At 42.0% G+C, this 19,482-nt stretch overlaps 1 protein-coding gene across 1 annotated transcript; it reads right to left on the bottom strand.

The window, feature by feature from the left end:
* Positions 1–357: 357 nt before the first annotated feature.
* Positions 358–18,865, bottom strand: LOC139479017 (E3 ubiquitin-protein ligase RNF14-like). Its single transcript, XM_071261749.1, has 11 exons — positions 18,589–18,865; positions 14,979–15,077; positions 14,433–14,574; positions 13,390–13,624; positions 12,106–12,225; positions 9,998–10,180; positions 9,163–9,262; positions 6,440–6,586; positions 4,208–4,401; positions 2,862–3,009; positions 358–1,051 (listed from the first exon to the last, which is right to left on the bottom strand). Exons 1-11 carry the CDS (start codon positions 18,661–18,663, stop codon positions 833–835), a joined length of 1,662 nt encoding a protein of 553 aa, XP_071117850.1. The 5' UTR covers positions 18,664–18,865; the 3' UTR covers positions 358–832.
* Positions 18,866–19,482: the final 617 nt, after the last annotated feature.

Below are 19,482 nucleotides of genomic sequence, written 5' to 3'. Positions count from 1 at the left end.
ATTTTCATCCAACGATGGAGCAACATTTGTTTATTTTCTTTGGCCAATCTTAGAAGTCTCTTAGTGATCAACTGTGAGTGAGTGAGTGATGTTTAACGTCACTTTCAGCTATGTTCAAACAAAATCATGACAGGGACACCAGAAATGGGCTTCCATTGTACCCATGAGGGGAATCGAACCAGGGTTTTTGTTGTGATGAGGAAACACTTTAACCACTAGGCTACCCTACAACCCCTTATCAACATGTACAAGTCATCAATGTTTAATTATTACAGTTATGAGGAATCAATATATCAGGAATATACAGTGGAAAAAGTGCAATAAAAGTTTCCAAAGAACCCATTTCTGTGTAAAACATTTATTAGTAACAGGTTACATGATTCATACACTTCAGTGTCCTCCTGAGGAAACTGTCCGGCACAATGAAGATCCTATGTTTGTCCACATGGTTTCGAACACTTTCTAATGATAAAAGACAGCATACTGATAATAGTACACGTTTCTGCCTAACATTGATAGTTTTGAAAATGTTCCTGTTTTCAGCAACATTGTATTTTCATAATCCACTCTCAAATCCCAGTGGCATTTGCTGTGCAGAGTAGCATCCCTCAATGACACCAGGATATGCTGAATATTCATTACGAATCTGTTTAACCCTACACGTGTGCTCATGGGTTTCATCAAAAGATTCCTTACGATTCTGTTTATCACCATTCCTGTGCTCGTGGGTTTCATTAAGATGGTGAATGTCCATGACCTTCATCACTTTGGACTTGCCTCCCACATTAAGCTGCCACTCACTCTCACAGCCCAGCTGGGGAAGGACGTTCTGCTAGGAGTGTTGCTCACACACACTGGAGGTAAAGTGGGAGGTTACAGACCCCACAATTCTTTTCCTGCACAGGAAGCAGAAATTTGATTTACAACCCCAACATTTGATGTGATTATTTCTGTTGTTTTTCAAATTCCTTTGACCACAAGTTGGACAAGCGCAGACACGTTTCCGGGCATCTGGATCTACTTGCAATGTTGCCTCTATCAGCAAGACAGCCTGGAAGTATAACAAAATAACATCTTGTTTCAAGTTTTTTGCTCATAAATATAGATATATTACTTAACTTTTGGATAGGGATATTATTTCTTTATTCATGATACATCAAACTAATTATTCCTGTTAATCATAACCATGGCAATAAACATATATATATATATTTAGTGTATAGAGTTCAGTACCCCTTTCAAATATAGTGCCATTGTAGCTCACCTGGATGTGTAGTCAACAGTTGAAATTGTGAAAAAACACTTAACAAAACTTGCTGTCGACAGTGATGTACATATATCTTCTGCGTAAGTTATTGGGACTTGCTGATAAAATTTAACATTTCAACAATGCTTCTTAATCTGTATCCTGTATTTATTTTATTAAAGTTACTTATTTACGTGTTAATAAAATGTTTCAACCTTTTGTGATATTTGTATGTTTTAATGTCTTTCACAAAAAAATTAAGGTGTAACTTTTTGGTAAGGTTTACAGAATACGAAAATTGACAGTTCAAGTCTCACTCACTGTTCATGACAAATATATGGAAGGAATTACACACGCGTCATCGTTGCTTTAGCCTGACAATAAGGTAATCTAGTACAAAGCAGGCAATCCATTTGCTGCATTATTGCTATATTTTGTTTGTTGTTTAATACTGCACCAAATACCAGCTGTATGTATGAGTGAGTGAGAGTGAGTGAGTTGGATTTAGCGCCGCTTTTAACAGTATTCCAGTTATATCACGGCGTGTCAGCTTAATGTGGGAGGAAAGCCCGAAGTGATGCAGGTCTCAGACGTTTACCACTTCGGTGAAACCCACGAGCACGGGTGTGGTGCTGACAAACCTAGAAACATAATCGGGGCGAACCGGGATTCGAACCCACAATCATAGGTTTCTGGCGGGCCCAAGGGACGCAACTCTGCACAGCGAATCGCAGCGCCTTAGACGACTGGGCCACCCGTGCCCCCCGAGTGAGTGAGAGAGTTAGGTTTAACACCGCATTGAACAGTATTCCAGTTATATCTAGGCATCAGTTTAATGTGGGAGAAAAGCCCAAAGTGATGCTGGTCTCAAATGGTGAAACCAATAAGCTATGGTGCTGACAAACCTAAAAATATAATCAGGGCGAACCAGGATTTGAACCCACGATCATAGTTTCTGAAATACCCAAGGGACACAACTCTGCACAGCCGTGCCCCATCCAGGCGCATGAGGGTGGTCAGTAATTAGTCTGGACAGACAATCCAGTGAGCAGCAATTTACTCAAGAGGGATACAATGACATGCATAAACCAAGTCAGCAGGCCTGACAACCTGATCCCATTAGTCACCTCTAAAGAATGGGTTGCTGAAAAACAATTCTAACCCAAATCTTCACGGGGGGTAATAAACATCCTTGTTTTAACCCAGGTAAGCCCTGGATAGGTTACTGTTAATCCTTTTGCAATTTTGAGGTTTTGAGTAGACAGGAGCAGAGACAACATCCATGTTGTTTGTTTGTTGTTTAACGCTGCATACAGCAATATTCCAGCTATATGACAGCGGTCTGTAAATAATCAAGTCTGAACCAGACAGTCGAGTGATTGACATCATGAGCATAGATCCACACAATTGGAATACGATGACACGCATCAACCAAGTCAGCGAGCCGGACCACCCGATCGCGTTAGTCGCCTCTTACGACAAGCATAGTCGCCTTTTACGGCCAGCATGGGTTGCTGAAGACCTATTCTTCCCCGGATCTTCAAGGGAAACAAAAATCCATGTCATAGGATAGAGGCATGCGGACAATCAAGAAGCTAGAACCTGTGGAACTCACATCTGGTAGTTCCCTCCCTGGCGCTAGGGGCAACATCTGTGTGTCAGTCAGTCCACACCTGCCACTGGAGAAGTGGTCGTATCCTACTATTAATTTCCCACACAACCAGCAGAATGACTTCCCACAGCGACACGTCATCTTGTTACATCTTCAACAGGGAAAGATTCATCATTGTAGGATAGGAAACCACTTGAATTAACAATACAAACAAGCATTCAGACATGCATGCATGTGTATGTGTGTGGCTGCTTGCACTTGTCAGGACTGATGCAAGTTTTACAGTGCTAGCCCATGCCACAGTTTAAAAAGGAGACACAGTATACAGACTCCGAGCCAACCGGTCCTTGATATTTCCCCTGAATGCTGAGTGCCAGGCAGGGTAGAAACAAGTACGATTTCTATAAGTCGTTTGGTATGACACGGCCAGGGATCAAACCACCAACCGTCTGGTCTCCTGGCAGACGCTCTATCTACTGGACCATGGTGGAGGTCACTTCTACATAGCATTATTAATTAAATTTTGCATAGACTTATAATATCAAAAGCATACAAATTCAGCTCCTATATAGAACTGGTGTGGTGGTGTGGGTTGTGGTGTAAAACTACATGAAGGCAATCGAGTTAGTGTGTGAGTCCTGTTAGTCCACTACACTCTTCCACATGATTATTTTGTCAAAAAGTCTATTGATAATTCAAGGGACATAACTCCATACCCATGATGCACTAATCCCATCTTCCTGCGGCAAGAGAGTTAACTGAGTATAAAAGTCCAGTTTCCACCCTGGCTGGTATCATGGAGTTACATTTTGGCTGAACTATGCATAGTCCAATCAAAATTGCGCACCGAAATTGAAATCCGGCTCGTAAACTTTATGCAGATTTTGATCGATTGCAGGATTTGCAAAGCATGTGCACCGCCAACTCCAAATCTTCTCATGTTTTTAATCAAGGTGCTCACATGATTTGATGCATTTCGCGATGTAAGACACAATCACAATATAGACACTTATTATTGATCAGATCATCCTGAGTGAACTCAACCATTTTGTGTGAAGCAAACGCAAGTGATATGCGAGGTGGTATCTGATTGGTCCGTAGGAGAGGCTTAGAAGGGACATAACTGGTAATAGCCACTGGTGGCGCTACGATCGAGCCCAGTAATTCCAGCCTATTTTGGCAAGGGTGGAAACTGGACTTTTAAAGTCAGTTAACTCTTGCCTGGGGAAGATGCACTAATCATCAATCTGGACTATTTCAGGGCTAACAAAGTTTGTACATCTACCAACAATTAATTGTCCCTAATGTGTCTTAAGTTACAAATTTGGATTAACAATAAATGTTCTCACCCAGCTATCTTCTCAATGGGCACCGTGCATACTGGACATTGTCTTGATTTTTTGCTCATCTCTATTTTCGTCTTCAATTCTTCGGCCAGCTTCTTTTTGATTGCCTCCAGCCTCTTGCGATCAGCTTCACTAGCGTTTGGGGCCTTTTTCTCTGCTGCGTTAAGCTTGTCCTCTGCAGTTTGACAGGGTTCCCCCTAGAATTATCAACATGATAGATTCACATTGAAATGTTTGTTATAGGAAAGAGCTATGTTGTTCACTTGATTCCTGAAAGCCAATCTACATTCTGTACCTTAGGTTATCTCTTACCCAGTATGGTCAGAAAGTGTCAGCTGTTGAATGGAATTATGACAAAAACTCTCTCACACATTAACTGTCTCCCTGATGCTGCACCCACCCATGCCCACAGTCACACCAACTCACCTGATGCTTCACTCATCAATGCTCACAGTCACACCAACTCACCTGATGCCACACACATACACACACCTGATGCCAGACCCACACATGCCCACAGTCACACCAACTCACCTGGTGCCAGAGCCACCCATGCCCACAGTCACACCAACTCACCTGATGCTACACCCACCCATGCCCACAGTCACACCAACTCACCTGATGTTACACCCACCCATGCCCACAGTCACACCAACTCACCTGATGCTACACCCACCCATGCCCACAGTCACACCAACTCACCTGATGCTACACCCACCCATGCCCACAGTCACACCAACTCACCTGATGCTACACCCACCCATGCCCACAGTCACACCAACTCACCTGATGCCACACACAAACACACACCTGATGCCAGACCCACACATGCCCACAGTCACACCAACTCACCTGATGTTACACCCACCCATGCCCACAGTCCCACCAACTCACCTGATGCTACACCCACCCATGCCCACAGTCACACCAACTCACCTGATGTTACACCCACCCATGCCCACAGTCACACCAACTCACCTGATGCTACACCCACCCATGCCCACAGTCACACCAACTCACCTGATGCTACACCCACCCATGCCCACAGTCACACCAACTCACCTGATGCTACACCCACCCATGCCCACAGTCACACCAACTCACCTGATGCTACACCCACCCATGCCCACAGTCACACCAACTCACCTGATGCTACACCCACCCATGCCCACAGTCACACCAACTCACCTGATGCCACACACAAACACACACCTGATGCTACACCCACCCATGCCCACTCACAGCCACTCACCTGATGCTTCACTCATCCATGCCCACAGTCACAGCAACTCACCTGATGCCACACCCACCCATGCCCACGTAGTCACATCCACTCTTCTGGTGCCACACCCACACACAGCCACATTCACACACCTGGTGCCACACCCACACACAGCCACATTCACACACCTGATGCACCACCAACACAGCCACATTCACACACCTGATGCACCACCCACTCACAGTCACACCAACTCACCTGATGCCAGACCCTCACATATCTACACCTACCCACATCCAGTCACCTGATGCCACACCCACACTCACAACCACACAGTCACATCCACTCACCTGATGCCACACCAAGACACAGTCACACTTACTCACCTGATGCCCACTCACAGTGGCAACCTCTCACCTGATGCCACACCTACACACAGTCACACCCACACATGCCCACACCTACTCACACCCACTCACAGCCATTCACCCGTTGCCACACCCACACACAGCCACACACACTCACCTGATGCCACTACCACTCACCTGTTGCCACACCCACACATAGCCACACACACTCACCTGATGCCACACCCACACACAGCCACACCCACTCACCTGATGCCACATCCACCCATAGCCACACCCACTCACCTGTTGCCACACCCACACACAGCCACACCCACTCACCTGATGCCACACCCACTCACCTGTTGCCACACCCACACATAGCCACACCCACTCACCTGATGCCACACCCACTCACCTGATGCCACACCCACTCACCTGTTGCCACACCCACACACAGCCACACCCACTCACCTGATGCCACACCCACTCACCTGTTGCCACACCCACACATAGCCACACCCACTCACCTGATGCCACACCCACTCACCTGATGCCACACCCACTCACCTGTTGCCACACCCACACACAGCCACACCCACTCACCTGATGCCACACCCACTCACCGGATGCCACACCCACTCACCGGATGCCACACCCACTCACCTGATGCCAGGGGTCCCTGCACAGAGTACAGAAGGAGAAGAAACAGGTGGTGCAGTGACCTAGATTCAAGTGGTCCTCCTCTTCCCGAATCACGGGGTTGTTGCAGCGAGGGCACCATACCACATCACTCATCCTTTCCAAAGATTTCTGAAAATATAGCGATGACAGTCAACTCATACTGTGCTTGAAGATGATGATATTTGGACAAGACTAGCACACCCGATACCATCGTCCATTCTCATATGTGATACTTCATTTGTAAATAACATCTTCAGTAACAATTTCAAAGTTATTCAGATGCTAAGAACTAAACTTTATTTAGGTAGTGACCTCCATACCCCTGAAAACATAATTGTTTACAATAAAATATGAGTATACGGGTACAGAGCTGACAAACCTCGAAATTTAATCAGGATTCCAACCCACGAACCGAAATTATTATGATGATTATCTTTTAATCAATAAGCATACCCATCATCTCTATTTTACAAATCTGGCATAGATACGAAACCCAGAATGTTTGAGACATTTCTAAAGGAGAGCTGTTACTTGTTTAAATGGTTACCACCAGATCACAATCCTATTAGAACAGGTCATTCTATTTTTAGCTTGGGAAAGATACAGTCTTCTCCAATGCACAAGTGAGAAACAAATAATGCAAGGCCAGGCTTTTTGATCAAGTGTTTTGTGGAAAATCCTGGTTAGTATTTGCAAAAAAATATACGGTAATACAAAATAACAAAATAATTTACGTAAATTTCCTTTGTTTCTGTTCAACACTACTCCCATTCGCCTTGATCATTAGCAATATGTGACATTGTTATTATGCAGTAGAGATAACAAATTAATTTACGTAAATTTCCTCTGTTTCTGTTCGACACTACTCCCATTGGCCTTGATCATTAGCAATATGTGACATTGTTATTATGCAGTAGAGATAACAAAATAATTTACGTAAATTTCCTTTGTTTCTGTTCGACACTACTCCCATTGGCCTTGATCATTAGCAATATGTGACATTGTTATTATGCAGTAGAGATAACAAAATAATTTACGTAAATTTCCTTTGTTTCTGTTCAACACTACTCCCATTCGCCTTGATCATTAGCAATATGTGACATTGTTATTATGCAGTAGAGATAACAAAATAATTTACGTAAATTTCCTTTGTTTCTGTTCAACACTACTCCCATTGGCCTTGATCATTAGCAATATGTGACATTGTTATTATGCAGTAGAGACTGCTGTAGATGTGTTCATTGTAACTGTCAGTGGCAGCAGATAACTTAAACGCTAGTAAACTATCGAATGCTGTCATAGCATTATTTAACAGTGAGCGATTAGAGTTATCTCAACCTGATTGTTGTTGAAAAACAGTTTCCTGAAAAGTGAGAAGAGGGCAACTCAAGGCCCAGTTGGAAATACCGCCAGCTTTCAACACCGATCTAGATTTCTTTCAACAGTAATAAAATTCTTGATGTTCATGAGTGCCGTTACAATAATTACAGGGCCTCCTACTTATTGTCACTGCTACTTATTTGACCCATCGTATTGCCTGTTGTGATTGTAAACCTAAAACTCTGTTTTAATATTATTCATTGATCATTCATTGGTCTTGTGTGGTCATTGATTGATTCACATTTTAGTAATGTACATATCAATTCCAGGGCTAACCTATGAATTTCAAATTGGAAATCCCCTCATAACAACATGAGAATTAATTCCCTTTTTGTCTGACATATAAGGCCTAAAAAAATAAAAGAATTGGTTCTCAGGCAAAGACTTTTGAAAATATAGCATGGGCGGGCATTGTTGTTTTGTTTTCTTGCTAACTCAACATGCTCGAACTAGTATGTAACCAAATAAACATTTGTGTACCATCAACCTGGGAAAGAACCTCCCTACATAAAGAAGCATACAAACTCCTATTGCCGCCATGACCATAACACAAGATGCACAGTAAAGCAGTGCACATGTAAAGGGAAGTAACTGAGTGTTATATTGGATTGGATTGTTTTCAAGTATTAGGATATTTTTTTTAAATTTTAAAATGCAAATAAAAACAAAATGTGAGGCGGACTATATGATGATGCGGGCGTCGCCTGAGAACCAAGACTATTATTTTTCTTAGCCTAACATCTTTGATGATGTGACTTTAAATCTAATTCTCAGCTTCACCACTTCAGTTAAGATTTGACTTCAATATTTTTTCGTTTACAGAGGTATAAACGTAAAACAAACGGTGTGCACACTGTGTAAATCTGAATAAAAATGTCAACAATGATAACTTCACAGACTTCTTATCTATTCATTAACACACATACTATTAGACGACAGAACGAAATTAGTGACATTGTTCAGTGCAGTGCAATAATTATCAGCCAATCAGGAAACAGATGTCCATTAGTGGACATGGCCTAATGTTTTGGGATGTATTGAAATATTAGTGCAAAATAGTTTTCTTGGTTAACCAATCAAACACCATGGAATCACTGCAATTTATGTATATCGGGATAGACTGACATACATTATACTATAAGCATGATAAGAACATTCCAAACGAGACAATTTGCACAGTGATTAAAAAATGCTTTACATTACACCAGTGGGTGACAAATGCTTTTGCCTTATCAGCAATTTCACAGCCAGTTGCAGCAAAGAAGCAGCCTGAATACCATATGATGGAATTAATGATATCATGGGTGTAGTTTGATCTGAAGTACCTGCAGCATCAGTCTCTCCCACCTGTCAAACTCGTCAGCAGGTAGGACACTCTGAACAATGTTGGGAGGAACAAAAGCATCACAGTCTGTGTCAGGACACCTGTAATTAGAGAAGTGGGCCTGATAATGACTGCCCTCACACAGGGAGTGAGAGAGTGAGTGTTATGGTTTTACGCCGCTTTTAGCAATATTCCAGCAATATCACGGTGGGGGACACCAGAAATGGGCTTCACACATTGTACCCATGTCGGGAATCGAACCCAGGTCTTTGGCGTGACGAGCGAACCCTTTAACCACAAGGCTACCGGACCGCCCCCTCACACAGGGAACTACCTGGCGGTGTGTGGGAGTCCCTTCACCCTGTTCCACAAAGTTTTGTTTGTTTGTTTAACGCTACACTCAGCAACATTCCAGCTATATGATGGCGGTCTGTAAATAATCAAGTCTGGACCAGACAATCCAGTGATTGATATCATGAGCATCGATCCACGCAATTGACATGCATCAACCAAGTCAGCGAGCCTGACCACCACATCCCGTTAGTCTCCTCTTGCGACAAGCCTACCAGGTAGTCGCTTTTTACAGCAAGCATGGGTTGACTGCCAGATGCATTTATTCGCCTTTTACGATCACCATAGGTGTATGGGGACCTATATTCTTACCAAGAATCCCCATGGGTGTCATGCTGTCTGGGTACAGTGACACACATTTAACTAAGTCACCGAGCCTGACCACCCAGTCCATTTGGTTGCCTCTTACGACCAACATAGGATGCTGGGAACATACAATGGAAAGAGGGAGCCATGAACCTCTTTTACATCATGTCTGCTCTGACCTGAGATTCTCTACTGTTCCCATGGTAACGTGATGTTCACAGTAGGCTGTGATGCACTCGCGGCAGTAGTGATGCTCACAGTCCTTCATTCGGTAGAACTGATTCCCCGGTAGTTCTTCATAACAAACATGGCACTCGTGGTTGGAACGGTAAAACTCTACGTCTGTCTGAACTTGACTGAATCTGAAAATATACAATATATACCTTAGGTAATAATGGGTGAGTGAGTGAGTGAGTGAGTGAGTGAGTGAGTGAGCGAGCGAGCATGACTTTATGCCACTTTAGTAATATTCCAACATCGTGGCAAGGGATAAAGGAGTGAGTGTGTGAGTTGGGTTTAATGCCACTTTTAACAGTATTCCAGTAATATCACGACATGTCATCTTAATGTGGGAGGAAAGCCCAAAGTGATGCAGGTCTCAGATGTTTACCACTTCAGTGAAACCCACAAGCACAGACACGGTGCTGACAAACCTAATCCACATAATTGGGGAGTACCGGGATTCAAACCCACAATAACAGGTTTATGACGTGCCCAAGGGATGCAACTCTGCACAGCGAATTGCGTCCCCTTAGACGACTGGGCCACTTGTGCCCCCAGGGGATAAAGGAAGCAGGCTTTGTATGTTGTACCCATGTGGGATATTGAACCTAGGCCGTGTGACAAGCTAACACTTTAACCACTAGTTAAGATGTATGAATGAAATAGAATTTGGCTTCAGTATCTGTATAAGTCTTATCAACAAGTGAGTGATTGGGTTTTACAGTTATCAGAAACATGACAGGCATATCAATAGAGCCTGTAGTGCGATCTGCTGCGGGCAACCAATGTCGCATAGGAAAATACGGAGCCAGATAATAAGTTTCCAGTGCATTCATAATCCACAACCATATCCCAGTATGTCAGCTTGATGTGGAAGGAGACGCCGAGGTGATGCAGGTCTGTGACATTTACCACTTTGGTAAAACCCTTTAGTTCAGACTGGGTATACAAGGACCTAATTTGTTTTGAACTACCACTAGTCTCACTACAACACAGCAAAACAGCAGGAGTTCTGTTCAAAGGATTCACTGTACCAATGTGGACATTGTTTGTCATAGTCACCGTAATAATGTGGACACTGTCTGTTATAGTCACTGTAACAATCTGGACACTGCCTGTCCCAGGTCTGTAAAAACAGGCAGTGCTCTGGGTTATACTCACTGTAACAATCTGGACACTGCCTGTCCCAGGTCTGTACAATCAGGCTGTGTTCTGTGTTATACTCACTGTAACAATGTGGACACTGTTGTACTCACTGTAACAATGTGGACACTGTTATACTCACTGTAACAATCTGGACACTGCCTGTCCCAGGTCTGTACAATCAGGCTGTGTTCTGTGTTATACTCACGGTAACAATGTGGACACTGTTATACTACTGTAACAATGTGGACACTGCCTGTCCCAGGTCTGTACAATCAGGCAGTGTTCTGTGTTATACTCACTGTAACAATGTGGACACTGTTGTACTCACTGTAACAATCTGGACACTGCCTGTCCCAGGTCTGTAAAAACAGGCAGTGCTCTGGGTTATACTCACGGTAACAATCTGGACACTGTTATACTCACTGTAACAATGTGGACACTGCCTGTCCCAGGTCTGTACAATCAGGCAGTGTTCTGTGTTATACTCACTGTAACAATCTGGACACTGTTGTACTCACTGTAACAATGTGGACACTGTTGTACTCACTGTAACAATCTGGACACTGCCTGTCCCAGGTCTGTAAAAACAGGCAGTGCTCTGGGTTATACTCACGGTAACAATCTGGACACTGTTATACTCACTGTAACAATGTGGACACTGCCTGTCCCAGGTCTGTACAATCAGGCAGTGCTCTGTGTTATACTCACTGTAACAATGTGGACACTGTTATACTCACTGTAACAATGTGGACACTGTTGTACTCACTGTAACAATGTGGACACTGTTATACTCACTGTAACAATGTGGACACTGCCTGTCCCAGGTCTGTACAATCAGGCAGTGCTCTGTGTTATACGCACTGTAACAATGTGGACACTGTTGTACTCACTGTAACAATGTGGACACTGTTATACTCACTGTAACAATGTGGACACTGCCTGTCCCAGGTCTGTACAATCAGGCAGTGCTCTGTGGTCCTGTTGATCCTCCTCCTCTCCCACAGGCATCAGCAGCACAGTGTCATGGATACCCAGATGGCTGCAAATGTTTGTAAGCAATTACCTGCCATCGGTCAGTTTATTTAGTAGGGAAAGTCAGTCTGTTTACACAATTCAAGCTGTATCATGGTGGCCTGAAATAATCCAGTCAGGGCCAGACAAACCAGTGACTGATAATATGAGCATTTCTAAGGCATGCAGATAAGCGTGACCTGTCAGTCACTCCCTGTTCAGATCAATCTGCTGACCATACAATTACTGGGTATTCCATTAATTCATCCTTAAAGCTGACATGTTCTGCAGATCGTGGCATGTTTTGAAAACAAACTGTTGTAGACATGGCTTCCACTTGTTATAATGAGTGAGTGAGTTGGGTTTAATGCCACTTTGAACAACATTCCACTTATATCATGGCATGTCAGCTTAATGTTGGAGGACGTAAAGCAGGTTTCACCCACCAGTTATAACACTGGCTCTTCAATGTGGATTGAATGAGATTCCACAAGCAGGGAAAAGGCACTGACAGAAAAATTATGAATCATATGCGGTAACTCATTGAGTCAGGGCTTTACAAATCTGCAGTTAACAGCAATCCATATCAGGTCACCACAACACAGATCAGCCAGGTCCCACATTACAACCACCCAATCTTCATCAGTGTACTGGAACCCATCTTTCAGGGGCAAGAGCGTCGACTTGCCTTTTTATCAAAGTCTTGTTTCCACCCTTGCCACATCACGCCCACTTTCCTGTGCTAAATACGATTGGACTATCGCACATATCAATATTCCAATCAGAGAACGTTTCATAAAATCAACATCTTCAACTGGTTTACCTTCGTATGAAAGTGATTTACCACTGGAATATGTCTTTTTCATCTATTAAACCCCATCCGAACAATTGCCTATGTTTTTGTGTCAGGGATGAATGTTTTTGTTGTTTGATCGACTTGGTCGTTGCCTATGGTAGTCGCCATCTTTGTGAAGCAAAACGAGATAATAACAGTGATCTGATTGGATATCTCATTTTCATTACAAGGGGCCCAACTCTACGCGAGGTGGCACCAGGGTCCAGCCAAGAAAAGTGGCCTGGATGTGGCAAGGGTAGAACCTAGGCTTTGATATTGGATAGTGGACATGCTTGCCTCGGGACAATGACTGGGACCTAGTTTGCAACAAACTCCCCAAGGGAGACAAAATAGTACCTGAAGATGTTATTCTCCAGCCAGTCAACCCAGGTGAAGATGACAGGGAGATTCTCAGTCTCCTGCCACAATACATCCAGCTGGCCACACAGAGCTGCAAGCTGATTGGCTGTCAGCCACACACATGACAGAGTGAACACAGGGGAACTCTGGGAAGGGTAGGTAGCAGGAAGTACCACTTGCAGACTAAGGGGAGGTAAGTACTTCACGTTGAAGGATCCAACCCATCTCTGACCTGCAGTCAGAGAGATTTCATCGTCATTAATTATCAAATAACATCAACATAATAATAACATGATTAAACAGCTTTCTGGCCTTTTTTCTTGTTCATTACCATAGGGAAACTAAAATAAACGCATAAATACATAATCTCAAACTTTTGTCCTCCAGGCCCCTTTCCACAAAGTGATCTTAGCTCTAAGTTGATTGTAACTCTGATTTACAACAATCGTAGCGGTAAGATCGCTTTGTGGAACGGGGCCCTGCACCATTGTACAATACAACCTTATCGCTACAACGGTCATAAGTCAATGTTAAGGTATGTGAGTTACAATCACCTTCGCGCTAAGATCGCTCTGTACAACGAACCCCTGGCCTTCATCAGACACATTCTTCTGGTTTAGCACTACTGTTTTTGAGGTCCATGTTCTTTTTTTAGACTCTGATGAAAATATGCTTTGTTTATTCTATATTTTTGGTAAGATTGTTTTCAAACAGCACGGCATGTACTATTTGAGACACAACTCATCCAGCATTATTAATGATTCTATTCAAGGCAACAATCAGTAAATCATTTACTTCCCAAAGTGTGTCCTGTGAACTACTGTAATGTGATCTTGTATGTAAGGACAGATACTTATTTCTCACATTATTCTTTTGGATCAATATCAACTGATGCCTAAGCCTGAAACTCGTGCACAGTGCTTGGTCACGAATGTTGTTTGGGGGAATGTGTTTTTCCATTGCAAAAAAACTCAGATAAACAAAATTGTTAAAAAGCTATTTTTTTACCATTAACCGGAAGATTGATTAATTCTGTTTACCGGAATCTGAGCGCATGAAATTAACACATTTTCCCACTTCGGGAGGAGAAGCTTGTCCGGAACTTGCTGTTTCCTTGAGCTTGACAGGCATGAGAATGTCTACTTTAAGGTTCTGGCCATCTGTCGTGATGGGAATCGAAATCTGGAACAATCAGCATTGTAGGAGTAACAAATGTTGACTCAGTTGTCATATGATTTCATAATTCTATAAATGTTGATGAGGGAGAAGATGCATTAAAACACAGGGCATTTCGTAGCATCCCAATGAATAAATATTTATACAATCATAAAAACACATTAATGTGTCTTTTTAATAATGACATATATATTTTATATTTTGTAATATATGGAAAAATAAATTGTCCCTGAAAATTCTTGATAAAAAGGATTATACTTCAGGTTGTCAGGAAAAAGTTCATGCTCTTGTTTTGTAGTTGTAGCTGAAATAATATCTAGTCTCGATACAAAATACCAGCCCACCCGCCCCAGAATATCAAATGGTAGGTCCCTAAGATATTTCTTGCTGATTATGTAGATATGCCTCACATGCAGGGTGTAGAAACCTTCTTTCTCTTCGGATGGTGAACTTAAAACTTTAAGTCTTTCAAATTCTCCTCCTTCATAGATAGACTGGAGAGCAAGCACCTGTGTATATAATAAGGTAAGCATTATTCACGACATACAAACACACATTATCATACCTCCATGTCAGAATGACCAGATCTGACTGGTCCACGTGATCTTGATAAAATACTGTGTAACCCCTTGGAGGGGAAGAAATTTCTCAGCGGGGGAATAAATCTCTTATACCCCGCCACGAGCAATACAGGCTGCACGTGGATTCTGAGAGGCAGAATATATCCCTTATACCCCGCTTCAAAGTAAAAAGCTTCACGCTTTTTCCAGTCAGTGGAAGTCACGTGACATAGCACAAGCTAACCTCAGCTCAATCAAACAGCTGTTTTCTATCATTTTTGAATTTGTGTTAATTCTTTTACAATGTCACATTAAAACATGTCCGAAAGATAAATTCATTGCAGCAGGATCACGAGGGATACATGGGGTTTTATGCATCCCACGTTAGGTATTATACCTCCCGCTCATGGCTAAATTGTGTGACCTGATTAGGTCGTGCCCCTGTGACATAGGTTGATGCTCATGCTGTCAACCACTGGTTTCCCTGGTCCAGATTCAATAATTTAAGATAAGGGGAGGTAAATAGGTTTTAATGTCACATTCAAGACTATTTCACTTTTATAGCGGCATACATGCACATATGTGTTTGTGTGATTGGTTGCTTATATTAGTCTGGACTGATGCCAGTTTTCTAGTGCTAGCGCACTGAGATATCATGCTGCAGTTTAACATGGATACCCCACTCTGACACATACCTTGTGTATATTACCAAGTTTTTTAACAGAAAACTGGAGCACAGAGAGGTACTACAATATCATTGCCCAATAACACTGGCTGATAAAGTTTTAGTTTCATAGACATTATTCACTGAAAACAAAATGTAACCTTTTGTATATAGTTTTGTATAAATGTCTAAGGTATGAATACAAACATCAACAGTTGCCATGATACAAGAAGAGTCACTAAATACTAAAAGGATTGAGCGGCAATGTATACATATACAACTTTTGGAGGGGGGTACGGGCGGAAGTCTTTCCGCCATATACTCATTACATGACGGTGCTATTTGATATAAAATTACAAAGGCTGGGGCGGGTAACTCGGGTACTCAGGTCGGGTGGGTACTGAGTAGGACCCCGGTACCCACAGGACTACCTGGACCCGTGGTTAGTCACGTGATACATTGTTTAATGACAAAAATCACCTAGAACTCTATGGTTACACTACAAGTCACTTAAGTTCGCATTTCTTTCTGACTATGCACCCATTCCTTCTGACTTTTCAGATGGTTGAATAAAGATATAACTTAAAGGGGCACTGATCTAACGCAATTCCCCGGGACTGGTTGTTGCCTTTGTTATTGTTTTTTCCCAGTGAGTACCCGGATGTATAGCTGAAATCTAGACTAGTTCGCGACCTCTGCTGCGCCTTTCGTAAGCGCATTAGTCACGTTTATGGATACCGGTAGTAATAAAGGCGTATGGTCACATTGATCAACAAAATGAAATATAGTTTTCGAGATAATAAGGAAATGTAGGTATCTTTGGGGGTAGCATCGGTAATGGTGACGAAGTTTTGATAAGTCACTTGCTTGGTAATTTTGCGATTTTCGTTTACACTATTTTTACTTGCAACACGAGGTAAATATTTCACCTAAGCATTGCTTTTTTATAGTGTGTATATATTTTTACTGTCAAAATGTGTAACATATTTATTAAACGTCTAAATATTTTACAAAGTGACTGAAAAACATTTCGTTGAAAAGTACTATGTTGTTTGGCTTCTAATCCTACATAATAATCTGTTGTGATGTTTGTAGGCCATTTTGTTCGTCTTAATCAATCTGGACAGATTTCTTAGTCAAAATGGCTGAAATATTTACACATTTTATAAATTGCCTGAGAGAATCAAATTTTACAAATTGACAGTAATATATACACGCTTACAAAGGAAAAGACCGGAGAAAACAAAGTCTATCGCGCATTGAAGAATTTCCCAACCAAGACATAGAGAAACAAGAACGAATCGGTTCAAATGAAGGAAAACAAAATGCAAATACCATAATTACAACCCACCAAATTTATGTGTATAAATTTAGGCAGCTTCCTTGTTCGAGGAAAGTATCTGTGAATATCCACACAAAGGAACAATATCCCACTCGTCTGCAGCTGTACAAAGAAACTTATTCGATGTCACGTGTCTCTGTAACAATCAAATATTTTTAAAAATATATATCGTTTCGGGATATTATAACCCGTGTTCGTTTCTCAACTGATCACTTGGATTGTTTCAGGTGTTTCACATAGGTGTCAAGTCTTCAAGGGTCGGCTGAGAAAGCCCACGTGACAACTATTTTCATAACGTCCACGGTTCCATTGAGTGACAGATAACAATGATCAATCAATCAACGTATTATCAGTTAACCCTTTGAACAAAGTATGTTGTTTTTACATCGGCACTTCACGCCATGATATGAGTGTATTCTGTTAATCCTTTGATGACCAGGAACGATCCGTTGATATACAAAAAAAGTAAATGAACTGATCATTCATCTGTTGCTTGGCTGCTACGTGCATATTACATAACACACATTTCACCTCACTTCCAACCTGGATTTAGATTGAATAATTACCCCAGACACAATAAATGCCAAATGGGAACCTTTGTCAGGTAATCTAAGCGGTGCTACCACTAATTGTACCTGTAATAAATTCATTAACTGAGCATCAAGTGAATGACGACAAATACACAACTGAAGGGTTAGACGAGAAAACGTGGATGACAACAAGGGAGTAGTAATCGTATTATCGACGCAATCCAAAACCCGAAAATTCTTTCACTGCATGGATACTTTTTTTAGTATTAAACTATAACCATCTGGGGTATTTCCAAATTACGACATCCGATGAGCTCCGCCGTTCTTTTTGTCTCTTTGTTTAGGCCGAAGAAATTAATTAACATGCGCCCTTTGTCGAAATCTTTATAGATCACAGTTAACCAATCAGTGTTTATGCAAAAATGCGTAAAACAAATATTGCCTCCAGCCTTCAAGTTCATTTAGCTGTCCTTGCAGCCGGTAGCCCAGTCTCTGGTCACGCTCAGTTGCGTTGCGTATCATCCGGGTACTCACGGGGGAAAAAAACAATAACAAAGGCAGCAACCAGTCCGGGGAATTGCGTTAGATCAGTGTATGCATGACCAGATCGTTTAATACATGTATCTGAATACGTTTTGCAAGTGCTGTGGTAAAACAATTCCCAATCGGACATTTTGTATCTCTTGAGACCTACAGTACAGTGGGTACCCGGGTAGGGTCGGGTAATAGAGGTTTGGGTACCCTGGTAGTAAATTTGGACTCATCCCAGGCCTAAAAATTACTTATTATTTGCAAACTGCACGGTTGGCAAGAGTCGAAGAGTTACCTCCCTTTATCATATGTTTACACATGCATGTGTCATTGTGATTCCTAGTTTTCGTAGAGACCTTTGACAGATCATATCAAATCTTCACGTAAACAAACCTCGTCATTCTGTTCCTCCAAATTGCTGTCGAAACACTCCTCCTTAAACGTGGGCGTGGCACCCCCCTCGGCCATCGCTTCCAACACGCACGGGAAGCAACTGTTGATTTGTCGTTCAGATGCTCTATCACTACTCTAAATAGTTTCGTAAAAGTGTATCATAAAAGATGGCGGTTCTGATTATCTTATTATATTAGACAATGCTATCTCAGGCAACATCGAACCAGGTCTTGCACAACGGCGTGCAAGCAGCTTTCTCGTTTGACAGTTCGGTGAAGGTGTGTTGTGATGGTTGAATGTAAAACCGAACTCGTGTTAAAATCGTACTCAAACAAAAATGTACCTCCCCAAAAGGGTAATAATACACCCTCAAAAGCGATAGAGATTATTATAGGACTATGTGGGTCATACTGATTTTCAGTCATTCGAACAATTAGCTGAGCAAATTATAGAAAAAATAAGTTGTGATTTTTCATAAAGTAGAAACTTCAACAGTACTATAACCAAACTTTCAGCACTGAAGGACAAATAGTGTCGTGACCCAAGTAAAACAAAGTGACCTACCCTGATATTACAGTGTAATTTACATAACAAAACCCGGTTAAACATTACATATTCAACCGCAATTCCTAAAGATCCTTTGATGGACAATGGAGCACAAATATTACTAAAAGGAAACTAGATATTTCTCGCACAATAACTTTTAAAGATGTCTACTTTATACTTATATTTTTTCTCCTTTTTTGCATATGTAAGAAATTAAACCTGAGGACAACATATAAGCTTCATATTACGGGTCCCGTGAAGGCTATTAAGTCTTTATACTTCAAAATATTTTGATAAATATCACTGGGAAGTCATATAACGTATATACTTGGTTCTCACGTTTAGACA

Source organism: Haliotis cracherodii, unplaced genomic scaffold (assembly GCF_022045235.1).
Source record: "Haliotis cracherodii isolate W230 unplaced genomic scaffold, xgHalCrac1.p SCAF_4, whole genome shotgun sequence".
Classification (NCBI taxonomy): Eukaryota; Metazoa; Mollusca; class Gastropoda; order Lepetellida; family Haliotidae; genus Haliotis; species Haliotis cracherodii.
This window is presented reverse-complemented; position numbering and strand designations above follow the sequence as displayed.

Coding starts and splice junctions, on each gene's coding strand:
- LOC139479017 (XM_071261749.1), bottom strand. CDS start 18,663: ATGGCCGAGGGGGGTGCCACGCCCACGTTTAAGGAGGAGTGTTTCGAC. Junction 14,575..14,978: donor AAGGTTTCTACACCCTGCAT/GTGAGGCATATC, acceptor TGATTGTTCCAG/ATTTCGATTCCCATCACGAC. Junction 3,010..4,207: donor CCCATTGAGAAGATAGCTGG/GTGAGAACATTT, acceptor TCCCTGTTGAAG/ATGTAACAAGATGACGTGTC.